General features: G+C 34.3%; 1 protein-coding gene across 1 annotated transcript; it reads right to left on the minus strand.

Annotated features, from left to right (window-relative positions):
* Positions 1 to 4,001: 4,001 nt before the first annotated feature.
* Positions 4,002 to 9,180, minus strand: LOC148863530 (leucoanthocyanidin reductase-like). The gene is made up of 5 exons (XM_088975599.1): positions 7,884 to 9,180; positions 7,649 to 7,789; positions 7,213 to 7,450; positions 4,724 to 4,927; positions 4,002 to 4,610 (listed from the first exon to the last, which is right to left on the minus strand). The coding sequence occupies exons 1-5, from the start codon at positions 8,256 to 8,258 to the stop codon at positions 4,285 to 4,287; spliced, it is 1,284 nt and encodes a 427-aa protein (XP_088831725.1). The 5' UTR covers positions 8,259 to 9,180; the 3' UTR covers positions 4,002 to 4,284.
* Between the last annotated feature and the right edge of the window lie 15,131 nt (positions 9,181 to 24,311).

Genomic DNA, 24,311 nt, shown 5'->3' on the forward strand with positions numbered 1-24,311 from the left:
CTCACCCATACTAACCCACCGACCCTCACTTATAAATAAAAAAATGGGTAGGGACGACCTGCATACACAAAGTATTAAATTTTGAGAGAATAATCTCTCTCAAGGCTGTCATGTGACAAAAACGAGTTAGGTCAACCCATATACCCCAAAAAGCAAAAATTGTAGATAAATACAGAAAATGCAAAAAAAAATAAAAAAATTGTAGAAAAATACAAAAATTACTAAAAAATTATAGAAAATTCAAAACTTTTACAAAACAAATAGAAAAAATGCAAAAAAAAAAAAAAACCAAAAAATTGTAGGAAATGCATAAAAAATGCAAAAAAAGCACCAAAAAATTTACAAAAAATGCAGAAAAATACTTTTATAAAAGTGTTTTTATTCTTTCACAAAAGTGTTTTCGCATAAAAGTATTTTCGTAAAAATACTTTAATAAAAGTGCTTTCGTGTAAAAGTACTTTTATAAGTGATCTTATGCTTTCATAAAAGTGTTTTCGTAAAAGCACTTTCATAAAGTGTTTTTATAAAAGTAACTTTTTAAAAAATACTTTTATAAGTACTTATGTAAAATTGCTTTCATAAAAATTATTTTCATAAAATTACTTTGCAAAATTGCTTTTGTAAAAATGTTTTTGTATAAAATTGCATGTGAACACGAAAGGTATTACAATCTATTTTGTTTCACTTTCATTAACAAAATAAAATTTGGCATAGTGGTTTGGAAGTGTAATGTGGCGAGTATAGGTAGGATTGACTTTGACCAAACTCATCTTGACCTGCGCGACCCAACCCATCCTGACCCTAATGGATTGCTCGACACATATTGACTCATCAATAGATTGGGTGGGTTTGGGTGGGTTGGGTGGGTCAAATGGGTTTGGGTCAAGATTGCCAGCCCTAATCACGTCTAAAATCTATTTTTTCATATGCTTGATGTTTGATTATTCATTTTTTCGAAAAATGAATTCTGAAACTGCACCTCAAAAATTGGGAAAAGTGTGGTTGGTGTTTTCTCATTTCTTTTACTGTTGCTAGTAATAGTATGTTGACATGGCACTCAAAATGTCTCTGATAGCAACAACAATGGTACCAAATAGAAAAACATAAAAAATGTTATATGAGAAAATGTATGCCAATGCAGCACCGTTTTCTCAAAAAGTACCTCTCAAGAAACAACATTGGTTTCAAACACCACCAAAAGTGACAAGATTCACTCAAGCAAAAAGTCTGCACATACTTTGAAAGCAAAGAATCTAGCAACATCTCCCCATGAATTTAATATTCATGTACAAGAGATATTCCGAGTGTGTGGTTGGAGCTATGTGAACATAGTTTTATCTTGTAAGAGATCTAGTCTCCAAATAGACCTGTTAATGGGTCAAGTGGCCAATGGGCCAGTCCAATTTGGCCCATTATTTTTCAGGCTTGGACAAAATTTCAGGCCGATAAGTTCGGGCCTGGGCTTTAAATACCATGCTTGACTATTTTTCAGGTTGGGGTCGGGCTTTCTCAAATAAGCTGGCCTAGGCCCGAGCCTGGCCCGATGCTATTACTTATAATAAAAATATATATTCTTTATCTATTTATTGATTAAATTATTATCAAATATTAATTTACTATTCAGGAAATACAAATTAGTTTATTAATTTATTAAATTATTTCTAAATTAATATAATATTAATTTATTAAAGTACACTAAAAATATGACATTTTATGTACAGATCGAACTTCAAGCTTGGGCTCAAGCCTAGACATTTTTTGTTGATAAAGACGCAAAGCCTGGTCTAGCCCATGAACATGTCTAGCTCTAGATATAATTTGAGAGCTTTTAGGTTATGTTAAATAGGAGCCATCCATGTTTTAAGGACTTTTAATGTTAAATTTCTTCTTTTAATAATATGGGCTATGATATTATTTGGGAATGTGCAATATTAAGAAATTAATCTATATCTATATCTATACTACTATAAAAAGTACTAATAGAGTCTTGTTTTTCTAGTTTTTTCTTGACAAAAATACATCTCTTTTTGAAATATGGTACATCTTTATTGTGAAGTATTAACTTTCATTCTCCCTCATTGAATTACATATTTAAGGAATTTTTATTTCTCACACTAAATTCCATTAACTAGATTAATACATAATAATAGTATAACTGTTTATGTCTTTAAAATCAACCCAGGAAAAAAAAACTGTGCTTTTGTCTAGGTGGTTGTTATAAGTTCAACCATTTTCGGTTAAATGGGCCAACCCATGATAGCATAATTAAACAATAAAAACTCATTCAAAAATGAATAAAAATATAAAATATAAAATATAAAAAATGTAGAAAATTTTGGATGCATCTATGGTAAATAAAAAATACTTTTATAAATAATTAAAATGGAATATAAAATTCAAACCAACTAGAAATGAAACCATTTTCCAATTCTCTCTCTCACTATGTTTCATATATAAGATATTAACTCACATTCTCTCATTAAATCTTATATTTAAGGTAGAATTGTTTCTCATCATTAAATTCTACTAATTAAATCTAAAATATTAATTTTAATAGTATAAAAATCAATCTACACTACTATTAAATGTGTGAATGAGAGTGTGGAACTTTTGTTTGACTAAAATACCCCATTTTTTTTTAATTTGATCCCTCACTAATTTTAAGGAAAAAATATAATTTGAACAACCAATTTTCTCCTCATTCAAATTCCTCTCATTAAATCTTATATTTAAGTTATTATTTTCCATTAACATTCATTGAATCCTATTGTTGGCTAGAATATCCCTATTTTGGAATTTGGTTGTCACAAAGTGTAATTTAAAATGTTACATTTCTCCTCATTCAATTCACTCTCATTGAGTCTTATATTTAGGTATTAACGCTCATTCTTTCATTGAAACCTATATTAATTAACTATGTTAAATAAAAATAAATGTGACAAAGAATAATTGTTTTATTAATGATATAAATAAAATACAAATTTAAACTAACCCCAAATAGAGTTATTTTCCTGTTTAGTGGTGATTCAACAATTCAACCATTTGGGTCAAGATGTGTCAACCCCTAAATGTCATAGTTAAACAATAATAAAAATTGAAAAGATGAAAATACACAAAAGTATAAAAACACAAATAAAATTGTAGAAAACATCTGGACACTTCTCTAACATCACATATCTGTCATATTAAACAATATTAAATGCGACAAATAAGAATAATTTTTATAAAATAGAAAAATCATTTTGCAAACATATTATTTACTATCACCATTACAAATTGTCACATGAAAAATACATGCGCACTTACTAATGAACCTAAATAGATAGATTTTAGCTAACAGAGCCAAGCCTCAACACACAATGGAAGTTCTTTAGACCAATTCCATAAAAGTTATCTATGCACCGACTTGTTATAGGAAGTAGAGAGAGTCTTATTATAAAGCACATCCGTAGGCTACTGGAGTACGTAGAAGTTATGGTCTGTGGAGCTTTGATAGCTGAGAGACTGCAAATCAATGCCTCTAGGACAGTGATTAGCCCCTATCAGATGAGTTAGTTCTTTAAAGGGACAACCTTTTTTATATGATGTGTGCTCAAATCCCACGCCAGGGGAAAGAATGTCTCACCTTTTGTTTTGTCATGGTTCCTTGACATGGTATTGGAGCCCAGTGAACTTAATTTACGTGAAGAGGCATGTTTAAAGGGGCCATATATAAGAGTTCAAGGTAGACCCAAAAAGGACATCCATAAAGATAGTAAGAAATGATTTAATCAAATGGCGAATAACTTTAAATAAAACAAGATTCATGGGATAAAAGGCTTGGACGACGACGACGATGATGATGATGATGACCCAACAGTTTCTTAATAGAGCCTTTTTGACCAAATAGTCTATTGTTCAACCCTCGTCACCTCATGGTAATTAATTAAATTTTAATAGGGTCTGTAGATTGAGGTATTTAAGTTGAACGATTCATTGACAGAGAGACCTTAGGCCGAAAATTGATGTACCAAAGTGGGGCGAATTTATTCATATGCTCTACAATAATATTTTCAGAACATCAAATTAATGCTCTTAACTTCTGGATACATAATTAATATATTACCTAATACAGCCAAATCAAAATGAGAGAATGAACTTAAAGCTTATTCGAGTAGCTTAGCCAAACAAGAATTCTCGGTGGTTGGAAACGAGATGATTGTAGGAGGATTTTGGGCCAACAATTCCATTTTCAGTGCAAGAAATTGCAATCAATCCACAGATGTAATGACATTGGATGATGAATCAAGCACATGTAGCTGCAATAGCCAATGGTTCTACTAAAGGGTTCTTCTTGCTCAGCCCATCTTCGCTGCTCAGTGATTCTACTATCGAGTTTGTCTTGCCCATCTCGCCATTGCTCACTGGCTGCTGCTCCACTCCCTCTTCTTCTCCCACCGCCTTGACCACAAATTCATCGAAGCACTCATCCACAGTCTGGAATGGAATGTCTGGGTACAGGGAGGTCACCTCGACCTCGTTCGGCCCATCAATGGAGAAGTTAATCTGGCAACCCTTGATGAATATGTCGTGAGTCAAGGACGCAACAATACTGCTCGGGATGCAATTCTCTGCAGATATCAGGAAGCCATTAATGCTGATGAATGATGATCAATCAATAACAAGTTAACAAACAGTGAAGAAGATCAAAGCAGAAGAAGCCGTTCAAGAATTATTATCTCACCTTCTGCAGCGGCAAGTAAATTGTTCTCTGTGATGGTAACTCTAGGGAGGGTCCTTCCGATCTTCCTCTCCCACAAAGAAGCAAGCTCATTGATATTTAGTCGGTTGCAGGGTGGCCGGAAATGGACTGATTTGTTGAGGGTGCGGATGTCATCAACAGTTTTTATGGTGAATTTTCCGATGTCGGCACCGGTAACAAAATAAGCTGTGCAATACACAGAGGACCACACCGTAAACATGGCTCATTGCTATTAAGTTTTAAGCACAAACAGGCAAGAAAATTCATACTACTGCAACCTGCAAGACCCAGAACAGTGACTAAAAGTAGAACAACAGAGTCTAGAAGAAGGTCGGGAGCCCACCAAGATTGGAGAGCCCAGTGGACCGAAAAGTACTAAAATTAGTTTGTTGGGCACGTGCAGTGTATTTGTATACAAAACCCCATCTTCCATTCTGGTTTCTTGTTTCTGCTACAGACAAAACCCTGCCTCTATTAATGCTATTGTATTAAAATCTCATTTGGAATCAAATCCCCTCTATGAATTGACAGGACATTTGGATTTTCTTCAGTAAATGAATGACATCTGGATTGGATTCTGTTCTCATTTGAGGAGGAGAACAGGAAAATAAGAATACTTTATTAGAAAATGAAACCAAAAAATGCGCTTATGGTGTGGAATGGTTGCTCTACTTGTAATGGTGGTAGGTGAGAATCAGATAGTTTCTTATCTACAATGTTTTGTGATTTTGTTCTCTCTCTCTCTCTAAACAAAAGAAAAATTTGACAAAGTACCAAAAACATTTGATTTTCAAATTTTATCTTGACCAAAAAGGCTTACTGCAAAACAAAAAAGTTACTATATACCTTCTTTTCCTAAAGAAAAGTCCCAAACATAGTCTTTTTTCCATTAATTATAAGTGTATCCTACGTCTTTAAACCTTACACGTGCCCCATTTATCAAATTAATGTCTTTCTTTCCTAACCCAATAAAGAAACAAAAAAAAAAGAGTGCCCTTGTTTCCTTTCTGTTGCTTTTGTGCATGGTTTTTAAAACTTAAGCGGTGATCGAACCGGTCAGGGGTTCGGTTATCGGTTCAAACAGTCCGACCATTCAACTCAAACAGCCAGTCCATTCTGACAAAAAAATTAAAAATTTAAAAAATTAAAAATTTTGAAAAATGGTCAAAACTGTTTGAATAGTTCGAACGGTTAACAAGCCGGTTCAGCAGTTTGCTGATCCAAATCAACGGTTTTGGGGAAAAATTGGATTTGGGAAAAAACGGAACCAATCAAATGACCAGTTTTTGGTTTTTCCAGTCCGAACATCCGGTCTAATCTAATTTTGAAAACCATACTTTTGTAGTCCCATTTGCAACCCCCAAAAAGAATCCCGACACTATTTTTCCCCTATGGAAAAAGGATTGGTAGAAGACAGATATTTATATTCTTATGTAATTAATCAAAAATGAATACACCAATACACCTAGGGCCTATTGAACACACATCACTTGTATGTTTCCTCTTCATTGATTACATGACTCGGGATCTCTTATGCATGATAACTTTGACCACACCTACCCACAAAACACTAGTCTGTACATTTAGAATATCTCCCCATGCATAACACCAAACAAAGACGTGATATATTCTTATGGTAGATACACTTAAACGCACACTAAGCACAATTAGTTTGGGACATATATGTCTCACTCAGTTTTCTCTCGAATCAACTGGTGAGAACCAGTTTTGCGCTCGGGCAAGAGCCTTCGGACCCAGAACGAATTTAATCCTCACAAAAGTTGTTGTCACACCATCCTCACAACACTTAAGCCATCCACAATGTGATAACAAATTTACTAAATCCAGATTCTTCACGTTTCATTTTGAGTTGACACACTTACTAAGCAATGTATCCTAAGTAAGAGTAGGATACATTTTTCACGGGACCACCTCCTCCGTATGGTTTTCTCGGTGACGAATTGACGATACTCTTTTCATGCCGGAGTTTGAATAGTTTACGGTTCTATTCGGACAATTGGGATCTGCTCCTCACTGAGCATACTTCACAAGTCACAACCACATCGCATCCTTTATCGGAAACGTTACGGGATCTGCTCCTGACAAATGGGCGTCTCACATACACATCTACCGTGCATTGAGAACATCTCCTGTGAGCATCCTGTGAGGTCGTTGTGAGTCCCTATGTAAGGAGCGGATCCAGAATTATTCCAGACTCACTCGGACCACCCACTGAAACAGTAAATTTCTATACACGTGTCATTCAATTAAATCTTGGTCCACCAGACTCCACTTTTTCAAAGGCAGGAGGAGGCGAGAAGATCCGTGGATTTGAGGGGACACACTTGTTTATGTAAAGACTCTAGACCGTTTGATTAGAACCTTTTGATCCTGATGTGATGTGGAAACAACAATAAATAATTATAATCATAATTATTTGTTCGTAGGGACTTAATAAGGAGATACAATACCTTTGATGGTTCCATCACCGTAGATCTGGAAGTAATCCAACGGAGGAAGAACCTCGGAAGGGTGAGTGTTGTTGTGGTAGGGCCAAGCGGCGATGGAGTTGCAGCAGATGTAGGTGAAAGGTATGCTGGCGGCTTCTGTCATCCGTCGAACACGGCGTTTGGCGTTGTAGAGGGTGAGCCCTGGTTCTACGGGATCAGCTCTATCAATGTCATGCCCGAATTCCGATGGAAAAAATCTCTGTCTCACATAATAAATAGCACGATTAATATTAATTTATTTCCCACCCGAAAAAAAAATAAGAAAAAATAAATAAGTTGTTATTCCGTCGTTCGACAACGACGACAGGTAGCGAATCTACGCACATTGCGTACGTTAGCTGTGTGGAGTATGGACTATGGAGTTTAGCGGGGTGAGCTTTGTGTTTTGCACTGTTACCTTGATGGTTCCGACCGATTTCATGGCGTCGATGAGGGTAAGCTGGGCTAAAATTTTATCGCCACCTATAGCTGATATCACCACATCGATATTGTGCTCCTTCAGTATCTTCTCCATCAAAATTTGGTCGCCGATGCTCCCCTGAAAAGTTAATACATCAGATGGAAGTTTGCATGGTCAGACAAACTGAGATTCTTAGACACACAGAGAGAGAGAGAGAGAGAGAGAGATGTACGTGAAGAATGACGGCTCCTTTGTCTTGCAAAGCTCTGATAGCTTTGGCCTTGGAAGGGGAGTTGGAACCGGGACGGACGAGAATATAGGTGGGTCTGCTGGAGGCGAGGCAAGCTTCGGCGATGAAGCCACCGATGAAACCGGTGGCACCGATAATGAGTGTTCGAGTACAGTCAGCCTTGTGCATCTTTTTCTCAGCTGGGGAGCTCTCGGTCACCTCTTCTTCTGGGCAAACCCTGGCCATCTTTTTCTCTGGGAAGCTCTCGGTCACCTCTTCTTCAGGGAAAATCCTGGCCATCTTTTCTGCCGGGCCATTCTCTGCCAGCTCTTCCGGGCAGACCTTAGCCATCTTCTCTGCTGGGAAACTCTCGGCCATTTTTGTTTTTTGTTTTTTTTTTTTTTTTTTTTGTTGTTCTTGCGCTAATGACTGCTGTTGGTTGAGAAGGAAAACGAAGCTTTATCAAGAAAAATAAAAAGGGTTTTTATCTGAAACACCCCCTCTCTCTCCTTGGTCCACTCACTCCTCCAGTCTGCTAGCTTCTACTTCTCGTACGTAAGAGACTAGAAGAGAGAGAGAGAGAGAGAGAGAGAGAGAGAAAGACACAGAAGGAGACAAGGAGATCTGAATGAGGGTGACGAGAAGGAGAGAATGGGAGAATAAATAAAGGCAAGAGTCCGAGAGATGGAGGGAATTAGATGATGGCTTTGAATCTAAGCTAACCCCCAGAGGGCGAAGGGCTGAAGAACACGACCGAACAGTCTTCACTTAACTCTTAACTCTACCCCCGATAAACGTAAGGGATTATTAGCAGTGTTTATGCCTCAAATGTTTGTTGTAGATAGCCCCCAATTCAACCCCATTCTCTGGAATGAAGGGTAGGTGGCGTCGTGACGAGGGTGTGGGTCTTGCTTTTGGGTTTTGGACTTTGGACTTATAGATGAACGACGACACCATAACCCCACACCGGCCCAACCTCGTGTCCGTCCGGGTCCACTCGACAAATGCTCCGAGTCCATGTAAGTGTGTAACCCATCAGGTCTAGACAAGATGTAAAATGTGCTTCTAGATTCTTATTCCTCCTCAACCCACTTTTGGACTTTGGACTTGTAGATGGACAACACACCTGTCAACCCGATAAATGCTCCGAGTCCACAAACCCACCAAGTCCGGACATGATGGCAAATGCGCTTCTGGATCCTCATTCGTCTTCAAACTTCAAAGTTCAAACCACATATTAGTCGTAGCAATACATTTAGTTCTGCGCTACGACACCATATATCTTACCAAAAGTGAATTCATTTGTCCTCGTTCGTTCGTTCCTCAAGGAGAAGAATCATAGCAGTTAATGGATCGGGTCTAGTAATAAGACCAAACCGATTATGTTGGTTCGAAACTTCTAATTATGAATTTTCTGCCCCGATTATAGTTATGTTGGAAACTTGGAATCATTGTTTCTTTTTCTTTTATTTTTTAATACATTTGTATAAGGCCCATACCAATTATGTAATTTGGGGTTAATTTGTATTCCAGTTTGATTTTCAATTATATTGGGTAAAAAATCATCGTTGTACCAAAAATGAAAGTAAATCTGTTTTTTTTTTTTCCTGAATTTTTTTGCATTCAAAATGATAGCAAATGTTTGCTTTCAAGAAAGGGAAGCAAATCTTGGCACTCAAAGTTGTTAATATAGAAAAGGTAGATTTTGGTCTTGACATTCGTGTTTATATTCATCACAACCAAATACAATACAAAATTTATTAATGTAAAACCATTACATTCTCACTTTCTGACCAAATTTACATTTGCATTGTGCTTTTCGCAACCATGGTTTAGTTGATAAAGTTCTCTATATTGGTTGTAAAATAGACTTGAGATCAAATCCGTAGTCACCAACCAATTCAGTTTAGCTGGATTCTTCCAGCATAGTTGCCGATTTGGAATCCTGCAACCGCTGGTTGCGTAGCCTCATAAAAAACAAAAAAGATACATATGCTTTTTGCTTTCTTACCAAACAGCAGAAGGTATCTGGGTTTTAAGTCTATAAGAAGGGTGGGCCTTGGCACAAAAGTTGGATTCATTCATTGCAACTTGGGTCATCAGAATTTAAATCTTGAAAGCAGCCTCTCTCTCTCTCTCTATATATATATATAAGTAAGAGAGGTACACTATTCCGATGGTTCACACGTGACCCGTCACATAGTTATAAGTTCAGACCAGATGGCAAATGTGCCTACAAATCCTTATTGTCTTCTTTTGAAAGAGAAGCTTCAATGACAACTCATGGGCTTGCATGGTACCTTGACGTCAGCATGGATATTAGGTAAAAAAAAAAGTAATTATAATTAGGGATAAGTGGACTGTAATCCACTTATAAAGAATTAAATGGGCACATGAATTTCCTATAATACCCTAAGTTACTATTAGAATTTTCGTGCATGGCTTTTGACTCTCACCCTAAGGGCCAGTTCGTTTGCTTTGAAGTTTTACATCTGAAAGTGTAATAATTACATTAAGAGTTATATTGGTATTAGTGAACTTTTATTTACTTGAACTCTGAATGTAGATAATGTTGCTGTGAATTCTGAATTCTGAATTTTAAAAAATGTTAAATGTCCAATTTAACCTCATATGAGAGAATTTTTATTTATATATATAATTCAATAAATAAACAATACTAAAAATATTATAAAAAATATTACCTAAAAAATTAGGCCCAAGCCCAGCTCTAAATTTTATAGGCCTAATGCGGGCCCAGGCCTTAACAAAAAACTAGGCCCAAGCCCAGATTTTTTGGGTCGGGCCGGGCTGAAATGATCACCCTGGGGGGGGGGGGAGTTGAGCCTGGTTAGTTCAAATTGAGCTCAACGGTATTTTCAGGAAACCATGTTTTATTTATTAAATAATATTAAAATATATAAAACTGAAATTTTGAAAAGAAATTGAAAAAAAAAACACATATGGAATAAAAGTATCGAAACACCTTGCCAGTGAGTGTATGGAGATGTATCGGTACTTTAAACCATAACCACCATTTTCAGCCTTTCCACGTTGGGTTGTGCTCGGGTTGACCTGATTTCTCTAATTTTTCCAAGTGTATGGCATAATGCACTATGCCATATTCACAAATGGATGTATGCAAGGGCAGAGCTAGGATTTTTTTCTTAAAAGAGGCCAAAAACTAGTAAATATGGATAGAGGGTCAGAAAATATAGGTAAGAATTAAATAGGTAATGAGCATTTCTAAGGCATTTGAAGAAATGTGAATTTCAAGGTTGTGCTCAAGTGTTACTGGATTTATCGAGAAATGTGTATTTGAAGAAATTCATATTTGCACTTTATGTCTGTTAGTGTTTTATTATTGTTTTACAAAGTTAATGATAAGGGATATTTTAGACAATTGTCAAAAAAACTTAAAGGTACTCTAAGACAATATGTAAACAATAAGGATAGAATTAGACAATTATCTAAACCATAAAAATAATTTAAAAAATATGTCTATAATAAATTCATATTATTTTTATATATTTAAAAGATCAATAAAAAACTAATATTATTTCTTGAATGTCTTATGCTAATTTGCTTCCCCTATCTTCAGTATCCATATATCCTAGCTTGTATTGGAATTTTACTCCAGCTAGACCCAAGGTTATTAAATTATAATTTGCGACTATAAGAGTAAAAAAAAAATATCATGAATATAAATCTCCATTGTGTAGACCCATCAAACAAATAAATTAATTAATGAATTAGGTTGGCAGATAAACATCAAACCATGAGATTGTAATTTTTATTTCAATCAATTAATATTTTGAATTGAAGTGGGTATGTGTGAAAGCAGGTTGAAAAATGTTGACCATGCTAATTTCATCAGTAGTAGGTCTAGATGATGATGCATGAAAGAAAATGATGTATATCTAAATGCCATTACCTAATGCTATACTCTCAGTTATCTGGAGGCTTGCCACGAGTGCGTTGGATGCAAATCTAACCTTAGGCATTTTTTTTCCAAAGGCTCAGTGTTTTAAGATTCAAACCCGTGTTTTCATTTGTCAATGTTATATACACGGCATACACAGATATAGATAGATAGATAAGCTTTGTTAAGATATTATTAACATGGTGAAAATTTATTTAAAAAATAAATCACTTGAAGTGTGGAACAAGAAAATGGGTGGTTGTGAATTAGACACTATGAATGTGGGTATTTAAATATTTTCTAGCATATATAATCTCATGTCTAATAGGGAGGAAAAATAATTTGTAAAACTTATATATAATTTGGGCCATATAATTTTATTTAATTTATTATTAGATTTTGTAGAACAAGAAAGGGATTTTGTATGTGTGTATGTGTGAGTGATGCAGTTTTGGCCCACCAACGGCATCGTAGAAAGTAGGAGTGTCAATGGACTCGTTTTGTGTTGGACCCTGTCCAAATCAAAATCAATTTGTAAAGATTGGATGGATCAGTATGGAAAATCAAATTGGAACAGTCCATATTTAATGGTCCAAAGTATTTATTGGATTGGATTGGACCTGGTCCATCTATAATAAATTTATACTGAATTGGGTCAGATTAAATCAATATCTGGTCCATTGATAAAAAGATAAAAATATAGGTGTCAATGGACTAGATTTGAATTGAAACCAATCTAAATTAAAACCAATTTAAATAGACTGAATGATCCAAATATTGAATTAGACTGGTCCAAAATAGTCGAAAGTTCTCATTGGATTAAATTGGACCTAATCCATCTATAATGGACTCATATTGGATTGGACTGGATAGGACCAAATCCACAAGTTTTAACCAGTGCCTTGATAAAGGGAGGGATGCCAACTAACTCTAGGTTGTGATTGGTATCTTTTTTGTTTTTATCCAAAGCTTTGGGTTGTTTAATTCAAATTACTATTTCTACAGCTCGGTTTGGGAGGAGTGCAACTATAAATATGTATAATACAAATATTTGTACCGTACGTATTTGTATTTGCATTCTTTCCAAACTAAGCCTACTTGGCATGTCAATTTAAACAATTCAACTATATTGTAAATGCTTATTTTTTTTAGCTAATTTCAATGCACGATTAGTCTCATATATACATTTTCCAGCTGAAATGGCTCTCGTATGTGATGTGACAAATATACTTTTCACCCATTTATATTCATCCAAGATTTTAAAATCCAATGTGGAAATGGAACAGTTCTAGTTACCGATTTCTGGGTCGAACGGTTTAGACGATTTTCTACTAGGGAAAATATTTTATGAGTTATGGGATTTGAGTAAGGAGAAAAAGTGATGTTGTTGCTGAGAAAGAAAAAAAAAAGAAAGAAACAAAAAAAAAAAGGAGAGGAAAAAAGAAAAGAAGAGAAAGGAAAGGAATGAGGGAATGAGGGAAGAAGAAGGAAGAGGTTCGATGCTCACCGACGATGATAATGGCAAGATTTCCTAGATCTTCTTCTTCTTCTTCTTCTTCAGATCTGAGACACAAATTCTCCCCTGCAACTTTATACTGTGAACCGTTGTCCGGGTCAAACAAGTCAACAGTTCGATCGTCTAGGTCAGCGGTTTTTTGACAAAATCAACAATTTTTTACCTAAGAATGGGTTAGGGGTGAAACAGAACCGGTTGCTTGTTTTCGGGCCGAATGTTTCAACCGTCCAAGTCAACGACAATTCAAAAACATTGTATTTATCAATCTACGTTGAGTAGTAACGTCAATGGTACTAAATACAACCCTAGACTAGAGAAAGTCATTGACAATAAGAATGGGTTTGTCTATACATATCTTGGGAGTGACTCTGTATTGGGTTAAGATTAAGAAATGGAACCCTTACTTTGTTCAGACAAAGAAATATACGAGTTTTTTCCCTTTTTGGAATAGTTAATTAAGCTTCAGAAAGAATCATCTCTTGAACAAAAATTTGTTCTTGCTCGTAACCAGTTACCGTTGATTGGGTGAATGAATCGCTAACCCGGACAGTCAAATTGTTGAATCATTGACTCAGACAATGGTTTTTAGCTACTGTTTTTTTTTTCTTTCTTTTTCAGAGCGGACCATCCGTTCGAATCATACAATCCGACTGTTCAACCCGAGAATCAGACCCAAAACGGTCACCTGTCCGATCCAGTTTTAAAAACGTTGATATGTAGTTAGCACATTTAAATACATGTCTTCTTTTTTATAAAGAAAATGCCTCAAATTACAATATTTTAAAAGCTCATGAATAATTAATTCAGAAAAAAAAACTAATAGATGAATAGGCTGGATCTTGAAAAATATAGGCTTAAAAATTGGAACTTTAATTTTATATTTAAATTTTAAAATATAAATTTGTATTTTGGCATGTGCATGCGTTTAACAATATTATAAACATATTTGTATAAAATATATTTAATCGTAAAAACATAGGCATCAAAGTGATCATTTGGTACTTAAATATATGTTTTTCACACTTGTTAGCCTAATATTTTATCATTGCCCTGGTGAATCGAATCTAAACTGTTCATCATCCTTATATTATAGAATATCAAATAATAGTGCAAGGACAAGTACAGTCACGTGAAGATAGACTGGCAGAGAGCAAATTTGTAGTCATAACAATCGCAGCTATCAGAGAAGACATTTCCTGCGGCCCCGATTCAGGGAAAAAAAATGCGAGACCTCAATAATTCTTAAACACGCCAGTGCTTTAATCCGAGTCAGATACAGACTTGACGTGATATTTTATCTTTGTAAGAATGAAGCTCTCACCTCAGATTTCTTAATCCATCGTGACGGTGGGCATGATACAATTTATAGGAAGGGGCTATTAATAGATTATGGGGAGCTATGATTTCAAAATTTTAATGTGGGTTACAGTGCATTTTTCATTTATTTTTTTCATTAGTTTGTTTTTTAAGGGGCATTTTTTTTTCAGATTTTTAGAGGAGAAAATTTTAGTTAATAAAATTTTAGTTTCCATTGATAAAAAATTCATTGTTCTTTATTCAGATTTATGTGGTGATCAAATAAAGTTTATTTTAATAGGTATTTCTTAAGTGGTTAAATAACTTTACTCTTAGCTAATACTTGAATAAGACAAAAATACTTTTTTTAATAATAAATTTTTACAATTAAAATGATCATTACATTATTTTTATAAAAAAAAAAAGAACATTCTCAAAAAAAAATTATCCAAATAACTGCATTTATCGAAATGATCCTATTTTAAATGAAATAAAAAGCAGAAGGGTTGGTCAAACGAAGTCACTACACTCATCACAGGGAAATAAAAAAGAACTTATGTTGAAACTTGAAACTCTCAAAATTAAATAACAATTCCGTACTTAACATTGTTTCTTTAATTAAATAATTTGTGAGGTCTTGTTTAAGTCGTTCTCATGGACAGTGCTCCCAGGGAAGAGGAGGACAACTTAATTAAAAATTAAATGAAACCAAACAGCACCTTAACCATATCTGCACTCTCACCCACAAGCTGTAGTTTGAATTCAGAATCCTCTCACATGGATTTCTTTGAGACTTGGAACATTGGTGGGCAATCCCTCGGTAATTAAGGTGGCCGTGCATTGAGAATATCTCCGGCACTTGTATATTGTCATTCATGTGCAGATGTTCCCAATGCCCGGCTGTTTGTGATGGTAAATTATTATTTTGTCAGTGTGGCCAGGAGATCCGGCTGCCTTTTAATGTTATTATCTGATGGTAAATTATGAATGAAAATTTTTCGAAAATGTACTGTTTGTGATAATCTTTACCTCTAAATCTATTTTAGTATTCCCAACTTTCAATACGTATGAAAATGCAATATTTTAAAATTTAATTCCACCCTGGGACAAGATGATAATAAGGATTCTAAAAACAATTTAAATATATGATGTCATGATATAAGATGTTTTGATTTATTTTGAAATATGATTTGTAGTATCAAATATATTAGTGTTTTCTAATATTAAAAATTTTCAAAGAAATATTCAACCAAAAAGTTCAAACTGTTAGATGAGGTCTCGGACTATATTTTTATAATAGCTATGCTATATATATAAAGAAAGGTTGTCCACATCACCCTTCCTCCCCTTTCTCCTTTTCCCCCTTTCTTATTTCCTCCTTTACTCTTTACTCTTCCAACATTCCCCTTTCCCAACCCTCCTACTAAGCCAAGTCACCAGGGTATTAGTCTATTTCACATGCCCAATAATTCATCCAATTCTAATTATTCTTTCCCTCCCCTATCTCTCACTCTCTATTTATTTCTATCTCTCTCCATCTTCCAAATACATGCATTTTAATTTTTCATCAATGTATTAAAATATTAATGTTTAAGTTAAATATATTTTTTTGAAAATCCTTCAAGTTAAAACTTAATTATTCAAATAATATGAGTAAAAAATCTAGAATTCAGAAAATTTAACAATTAATTAAAATATTATTATAATTATAACTAATAATTTAATACTATCATTATAAAATCTCTTTCTCTCTCTCTCTCTCTCTCTCTCCATGGGATGTTTTGGGCCTCATGCACCATTGTTTGTATTGATGTTGACATTTGGTAAACAATACAACAAGAAGATGGGTAAAGAAAATATAAATTTTTACTTGCCAATTTGAATAGATCTTGAATGATCTAGTTTGGCTTGCCAAATCTGCTATATAAATTTTAAACAAATGTCTTGAAAATAAATATTAGAAACACTATTAATTAACATATTTTTGTTAAAATATTCATTTCACTATTAATCAAAATTTGAATAAAAATATATTTTTTTATATTTTCAAAAAAAAGTCTATGAAAAAATCACTAATTTTTCTATAAATTATGTGAAAATTTCACTGCTAATTTTTTATGAACTTGAATTGTCTCTTTTGTCTTATAATGCCATTGCGATGAACTTAACTTTTGGAATCATTGAGTGGTAGGATCAAATGGATTAGGTTGTTGTGTTGTACCTCCAACTTTGCCAAATTCCTAGGAAATTGAGGAAACTAGCAAAACAGGAAATGGTTTGGCCAGTTTCAATTGCCATTTCATATACTAAATTGATAGGGTTTGGCCAATTTGACCCAATTATGCAAACTTGAAAGCAAAAGAGCAAATGAGATAAATTTTCATTAAAATAATTTTATTAATTAGAAAATATAAACAAAATAAAAAAAAAATATAGGAAGATAATATAGAAAATTATTAAAAATTTTGTCGATTAAAAAAAACAATAAATTTTGAGTTTTTTCCTAAAAAACTCATAAAATAACAAAAAATTATAAACTTATTTTTTAAAATTAACTGATAAAATAAGAGAAAAAATAGTATATTAAAAATAATATTTATTGAGGAAATATTAAAAATTAGAAAGTAATAGAAAATATAAATAAGGGAAAATTAAAAATCAGCTACATACTTTACAGGATTAACTTATTAATTAGAATAGATTAAATAACTTATTTTTATTAACATACTCTAAAATGAGCAAAATTAATTTTATAAACTTTATAATAAAATAAAATTTAAATAATTAATAAAAAATTAGCATAACTAGAAACAATACAAATTGTTAACAAACTCAAAAAAAATATTAATTAAAATTGGTACAAATTAATAACAATATAATTTAATTAAAATCAATAATTTTTTGAATTTAAGTTAATAAAAGAGTGATTCTCCCTCTCCCTAATCTCTTCTAGATTTTTGTTTTTTTTAATTTATTTCACAGTACATAATCCAAGAATAATGCTAAGATGGATAGAGTTCAACTTCGCCCAATTAGAAATGTCCCATGACTCCTGTCCAAATGCCACTTAACAAAGCTTGTGCATCACATTTAAGAGCAATAAGTTGTTTAGGTTGGACTTGGTAGTTGGTACCACTTGGCCCAATTGATATTGTCATAAGGCCACGTTTGGGAGTGTTCATGTTAAAAATAAGTGCTTATTCGAATAAGCACTTATTTGCATTTGACACCCCAGTTTTTAAGTGCTTATTTTAAATTATCGGGTGTTTGGTAGTCTTTTTCTCCAATAAGCACTTAAATGAGCATTTGTAACTATTTTGTCCTTCATTTTCTTTCAAATTTTTAAAATTACCCTTATAAAAGTATTTTTCTGAACACACTTTTATAAAAGCACTTTTACGAAAGTACTTTTACAGGCATACTTTTATAAAAGAATTTTTATGAAAGCACTTTTACAAAAACCCTTTTTTAAAGGTACTTTTATAAAATTCAACCAGGGATAATTTTATAAGTGGTATTTTAAAATTCAACTAGGGATAATTTTGAAAAAAAAAACATTAAATAAGTGCTTATTGTATAAGCACTTAAAAAAAGTTAGAAATTTGGGCTTAAAAAATAAGCCTTTATTTTTAAAATAAACACATATTTCAGGCTTATTTCCCAAATACCAATAAGTACTTAATGATGTAATCCCAGCCCAATTAATAAAAACTCCCAAAGATGGCCTAAGGCTCTTGCCACAATTTCTTTTAACACACACACATACATGCATACATATATACATACATACATACATATATATATATATATATATATATATATAAATTTGTATCATAATATATTTTTATTTTTCAAATCAAAATATGCACAAAATGTTCCTTACGCTGATTGGCTCCAAACAATGAAATGAAGCTTGTGAAACAGTAATTTACTAAGGGCATCTTTTCTTAACCAACTCCTCACCTATATGAAGCTTCTCGGTTGTGCTTTCTCACCATATGGGGTCTAAATAATGGAACACCTGCCACAGATTGAACGGATGTGTAGGGAAAAAGTGCAGGAGATCCAGACCTGCAATTAAGTGCTCCCATCTGACGACCATCACTTGAGAGGAAGGCATACAACTAAACACGGGTTGTGCTCATGTGGAGGATTTAGAGATCCGGGGGGAGGGGGCGTTTGGCTTAATATTATTTTTGGAGGATTAACTTCAATTTTCATAATGGCTACATGGCTAGAGAAGTCAACTTTGATCTTTCTGTCCTATCCCTCTCTCCCTCATCCAAACAGGTGCACCACCAATGCAACGATTTCTCTTTCCACAAATACAATAATAATGAATATATTGCAGGCTTTATAACATGGTCATCCCTTTATTTAAAGCTGTTGAAAGAAAAGTAATAGGAATTGACTTCACTGTACTGACCCATTCAACCACCTACTTTATATTTAATCATGTCAAACAAATCCAACAGGAAGTTAAGAAGAAAAATGAATAGAAAATTTTCAACATAGCTGTGCATGATCATGTCAATTATCAATTCAATTGGCTTGAAACAGAGAACCAAATTCATGGGAGCCGCAGTTTGTTTGACTCTCCTAATGAAAATACCTATCTTCATTAACTATAATCTGTACTATTAAACAATCAAATGAAGGGTTCTGCGAAATAGCACAGTTTTCCTATATATATATTCGTTACAAGCAGAGGCTTCCCATTATCCATTCAATTAATAATACAATAATTATACTGAGTAAAGTGAAGATCGTAGTCTTTTATAGGGTTGTTGACTGTAAGAAGCGAAACTGTGCTGTTGTTTACCTACTCATGTTCACGGGTTTGACCTACAAATATTGATGGAATGGCAGCCATGAGATTCGGCTTCAGTTAGTGCCAACTTCGTTCCAACAGTTTTTACAGTTTTGCATTGGGAACTTCATCTTACTTATTCCACGGGGAGATATTCTCCATGGAAGACTATAAAGCCTGCTCGAATGGGGTTTGCACTGACCGTCTCGCCTGTTTACCACCTACCGCTCCTACGGAAAACATGCTGCTGCTCTAGAATATGTTTTTACATTTGGATTAATAAACAATAATAATGAGAGTTCAAATCAACCCCCCACAACATGTTCGGATCATAGTACCAAAAACGATGAAATATTATGGGGAGATGTTCCTAATATACGGCGGGAATAAATTATGGGACGTTATGGTAAATTATCTTATGGGGGTTGATTTCAACTCCGACAATGAAGTTATACAGAGGCCTTATCGTTGCCCTGCGACGTGCAGAGCTGGATCACACTATCTTCCAGTCTTTTCCTGATGTCCTGCATGTTGAAAGGGGCATTTTCCCTACCATGTCCGTGAGTCCGGATCTAGTACAGCTATTATTGGGTCTTTGGAGGGATGGACCAGATACAGTCCTAACCTTTAGAATTTTTTTCTTTTTTTGGACAAAGTTAATTATCATTTTCAGAAGGCTCAGTTTGGAAGGAGTCTAAATACAATAACTACAATGCAAATATATAGAAAATAATACAAAATATGAGGTTTTACACTCTACAGTAGTGGTGGCAATTGAACGGATTGGGTTGGGTTGGGTTTGGGTTTGAGTTGAATTTTAACCCAATCCATTTAACTCGTCAACCCATTAATGACCCAGTTATATAAAATTAAATGGGCTGGGTTTAATTCAAACCCGCTTTAGCCTAATTAAATCCACCCAAACCCATTAATCTTATATTTATGTACTTAAAACAAAAAATAACTCCTTTTTAACAAATAAGTTAGTCATAACTTAGTAGTAATAGTAGTTATTTACACAAGTGGTGAATGTTTAAATCACATTACATGCATATTATTTTTATACAAGTAGCAAAGCCATTTAACTATGTTCGGGTTTTGGATTTGATGAACCACATAGGTTCAAACCGGTCAGACCAATTTGAACTATCTAATTGGATTGTCTTCAAGGTAATCACATCAAGTTCAAGAGTGGTTGAACCATTTAGATTCGGATAAGTCCGGTCGAACTAGACCCCGCCCAAACTGGTTCAATTTAGTCGGGCCAGACCCCAACCAGACCAGTTCAATTCGGTCGTGCCATACCCCAACCGGGACAGTTCAATCCGATCAAACCAAACCGGGCCGGGTAGTCAAATGGTGGATTAACCTCGGTCAGCTCATATCGGGTTTGTGCATGGGTTTGGGGCCGAATCGATTGAACCGAAGTAGGTCAACATAAGTAAATTGGACCATGCCGGATTCGGGTCTGGTGTACAGATATGGGCCACGCTAGGCACAGCAAGCGAGGCGGTTTAGGGTTTGGGCCCCACCTGGTCGACTCGTTTCGGATTTGGATCGACCCGGATTAGCTTGTAGCGGGTTGAGCCAGACTATGTGAATAATGGTTGGACCGGACAACCCAAACCGGGCAAAGCAAGTGGTACCAAGCCATCCCGTTCGAGGTCTATTTCGGATTCGGGTCGACTCGGATCGGTATATGTTGGATCGAGTCAGACCGCATTGAACTGGTCCAGACTTGGGTCAAATTGATTTGGATTTATGTTGGGTGAAGTATGTTGATTTAAGACAAAACTAAATTTAATCAATAATTAATAAAAAATTAATGCATTAATTATAAATTATTTAATTCAAATAGAAGAAAATAAAAAAAAAGGCTAAAGAATTAATACTAGTTAATTCAACGGTTATCCACAATCCAACCCATTTAAAAGGACGAATTAGGTGAAAATTTGTCTCCCCTACTCTATGTATTTGCATTTATATCTTTCAAAACTAAGTCAAATGTACGATTATAAATGTTGCGAATATAGTACCAGAACAAATTTTATGAGGATGAAATCTAATGTCCACAAATGATTGGAGGACCTAAATGTTATAACGTTCAAAATACAGGATAGTTCTTTGTCGCAAATACTTCATGGTTACTCTTGGCTTCTTTCCTCTTTCTTTCTTTTTAATTATTTATACTCTTCCTTTTTCTTTTCTTTTTTTTTGTGTGTGTTATTTTTTATTTGTCAAGGAGTAAGATAACATGCATGGGTTCCTTGATGGTTATATAAAACACTATTTCTATAATTAGAAACAGTGATAAGTGGAGGATACGATACAATAAAAAGCCAAAGGGGATACTATATCTTGCGTGGAGGTTTTAAAAAATAAATAAATAAATAAAAATTTGTTAAATGAGGTAACTGACTTCAAACTTTCCCTTCTCTTCATTAATCTTATCCCACCTACTGCGTCTTTTGTTTGGCTTTTCTCCCTTAGGGGGGGGGGGGGGGGGGGAGTGGGGCGGAGAGGAGCAGATGAAGCTGCAACCTGTTTCCTGATTTGACCCGTTATATTCATCTTGCACCAAACACCAGAGAAGATCACTACATGGTGAAACAAGGTCTACTTTTTATTCAGTGCCAGAGGTGAGAGGTAGATAAGAGTAACAAGCATGGGTGGTGCGGCTAATCCAGTTTGTTCTTCATGGATGGGCATATTAATTGCTCTCTTGATATACCAGAGGTTGATTTCACCCGGATTTACTTCATTTATATCATTTACAGCACTTAGACGAACGTTAAAAGGGGTTAGAAGAGTTAGGGACAAACCAAAAAGGATGTGGATAACTAATAAGAACTGATTTAAACGTTCATAATTTAACAATGAATATGATACTGCACTGAACAGAATAACAAAGTGGGATTCATGTAGCGGATCCCATGTAATTGGGACAAGGCTTAAATGACAATAATTTCTTCATTTTCTCAAAGGAGGTGATAAAACTAGTTAAAATGAGGCTCAAGTTAAAATGATAATTCAATTTCTATTAATGGACAAAATATTTTTTCAGACAATAAAACAATTCAGTTGTACATCAACAAATTGTTAGATAATAAAAATATTAGTCCAGAATCTGATATACCAGCTTAAGTTTTTAGGTTCAACAGTTTCTTTGAATCAAATGCTAAAAACACAATAAAAAAACTTGCTAATCTGCTCTTGAGTGTATGGAATTAGAGAAAGTTCAATCAACAGAAAATAAAAATGATCATTTATATGTAACAAGATAATCTCTCTCTCTCTCTCTCTAATCTATTAGAAATGTGATAGACTTGCCAATCAGTTCTTGATTCTATGGAACAGTCTGCAAATAGCATTGCTCAAGGAGAGGCATCAAGCTGGATCCATTCATGGATCTACATCTACTCCATATCGGTCACATCATGCTCTAACCTAAATACCAGTTGAACAAGTTTGTATATACAACATACAAAAGAGTGTCAATGGGTCGGGGTCAGGATGGATCCATGTATACCAGATCCGGACACCATAATATGCGTTGGTTCCGGTGTATATATATGTTTGATCAAACCCACCGAATAATCAAGAATACATAGGGTTAAATAAAAGGGAAAAAGGTTGATAAAGTTTGATTTATTTCTTTCACTCTGAGTGGACATATTGGTTAAGTACCATGTAAGATAATTAGGTATTAGACTTTCAAAGTTTGTTCACAACCCTAGTATTATTAGAGCTGTCAATAGGTGCGGGGGGGAGGGGGTTAACCAATTATTAATCAGGATCATAAGAAATCGGGTCTTATCTAATTATATTTAAATTTATAATGATAATGACAGCTTAGAACTTAATTTTTTATAATATTTATCTTAATAAAATTGACACTAAAATACTAAACTGTTTATATATTGATAAAACAAGTGTTTTTAGCCAAATTTATCATATATATTGTTTATAAAAGTTACACTTTAGACATAAAATATAACAAAAATTACAGGATATATACCTCTCTATATATTATTAACAATATAATTGGTTCAGGTCTTAATCAATTTAGAATAGTACCCCGTTACAATTTTAAGAAAATAAAAAATAATAATAATTAAAATAAAGAATAGCCAAAACAATTGTCTAAGTTGAATGGATCCATGGGTCACCCGCCCAAGTCAACATTTTTGGTAAAGTTCCGGTTAGGGGAAAAACAGAATCGGTTGAATGAATAATTTTCAAGTTAAATGGTCTAACTGTCTGGGTCAGTGACGAATTGCAAATCATGGTAAAAAACATCAGAGAACCACTGGGATACATACAACCAAGCGGGCCGGAAGACTCGTCTAAGGAGGTGTCCATAGACGACGTTCTATCCATACTAACTCAATACTCATAGAAGCCAATTGTTTTGAAACATGATCACACTCTTTGAAAGATGTCACTAATAAGGATGTCAACGGGTCGGGTTTCATACAGATTTCAATTCAATTCAAACTCGATAAACAAGACCCTAGCTTGATACGGTTGGGTTAGGCGGGTTTACCAGTTAACCCGACTCGCTGATACTGCGTCATGGTTGGATGGATATATGTTGTTTTGTCTGATGAATGCTGCTGTTTATCATATTGACCGGCTGCTCCATCTACGCCAGCTATTTCCTATACTTCCATTTCATGTGTGACAGGTGTTTCCCAGTGGTAAAGAAATTAAGCCGGTAACCTTTGACTCGTAATGTTGCATTTGGGAAGAATACAAATTTAGAAGTTGTATTCAGGTTTGATTTTGCTATTGTTTGGTAAGAGTAGTTTTTATAACGAAAACGAAAGTAAATTTGTTTTTGCTAACGTTGTTACATTCAAACTTTTATAGTTTTATACTAAAGTTGGC

The sequence above is a fragment of the Nelumbo lutea genome, chromosome 3 (assembly GCF_056320005.1).
Source record: "Nelumbo lutea isolate HS-2025 chromosome 3, American lotus-T2T, whole genome shotgun sequence".
In the NCBI taxonomy this organism is placed as follows: domain Eukaryota; kingdom Viridiplantae; phylum Streptophyta; class Magnoliopsida; order Proteales; family Nelumbonaceae; genus Nelumbo; species Nelumbo lutea.

Coding starts and splice junctions, on each gene's coding strand:
- LOC148863530 (XM_088975599.1), bottom strand. CDS start 8,258: ATGGCCGAGAGTTTCCCAGCAGAGAAGATGGCTAAGGTCTGCCCGGAA. Junction 7,790..7,883: donor AAGGAGCCGTCATTCTTCAC/GTACATCTCTCT, acceptor TTAACTTTTCAG/GGGAGCATCGGCGACCAAAT. Junction 7,451..7,648: donor AATCGGTCGGAACCATCAAG/GTAACAGTGCAA, acceptor TATGTGAGACAG/AGATTTTTTCCATCGGAATT.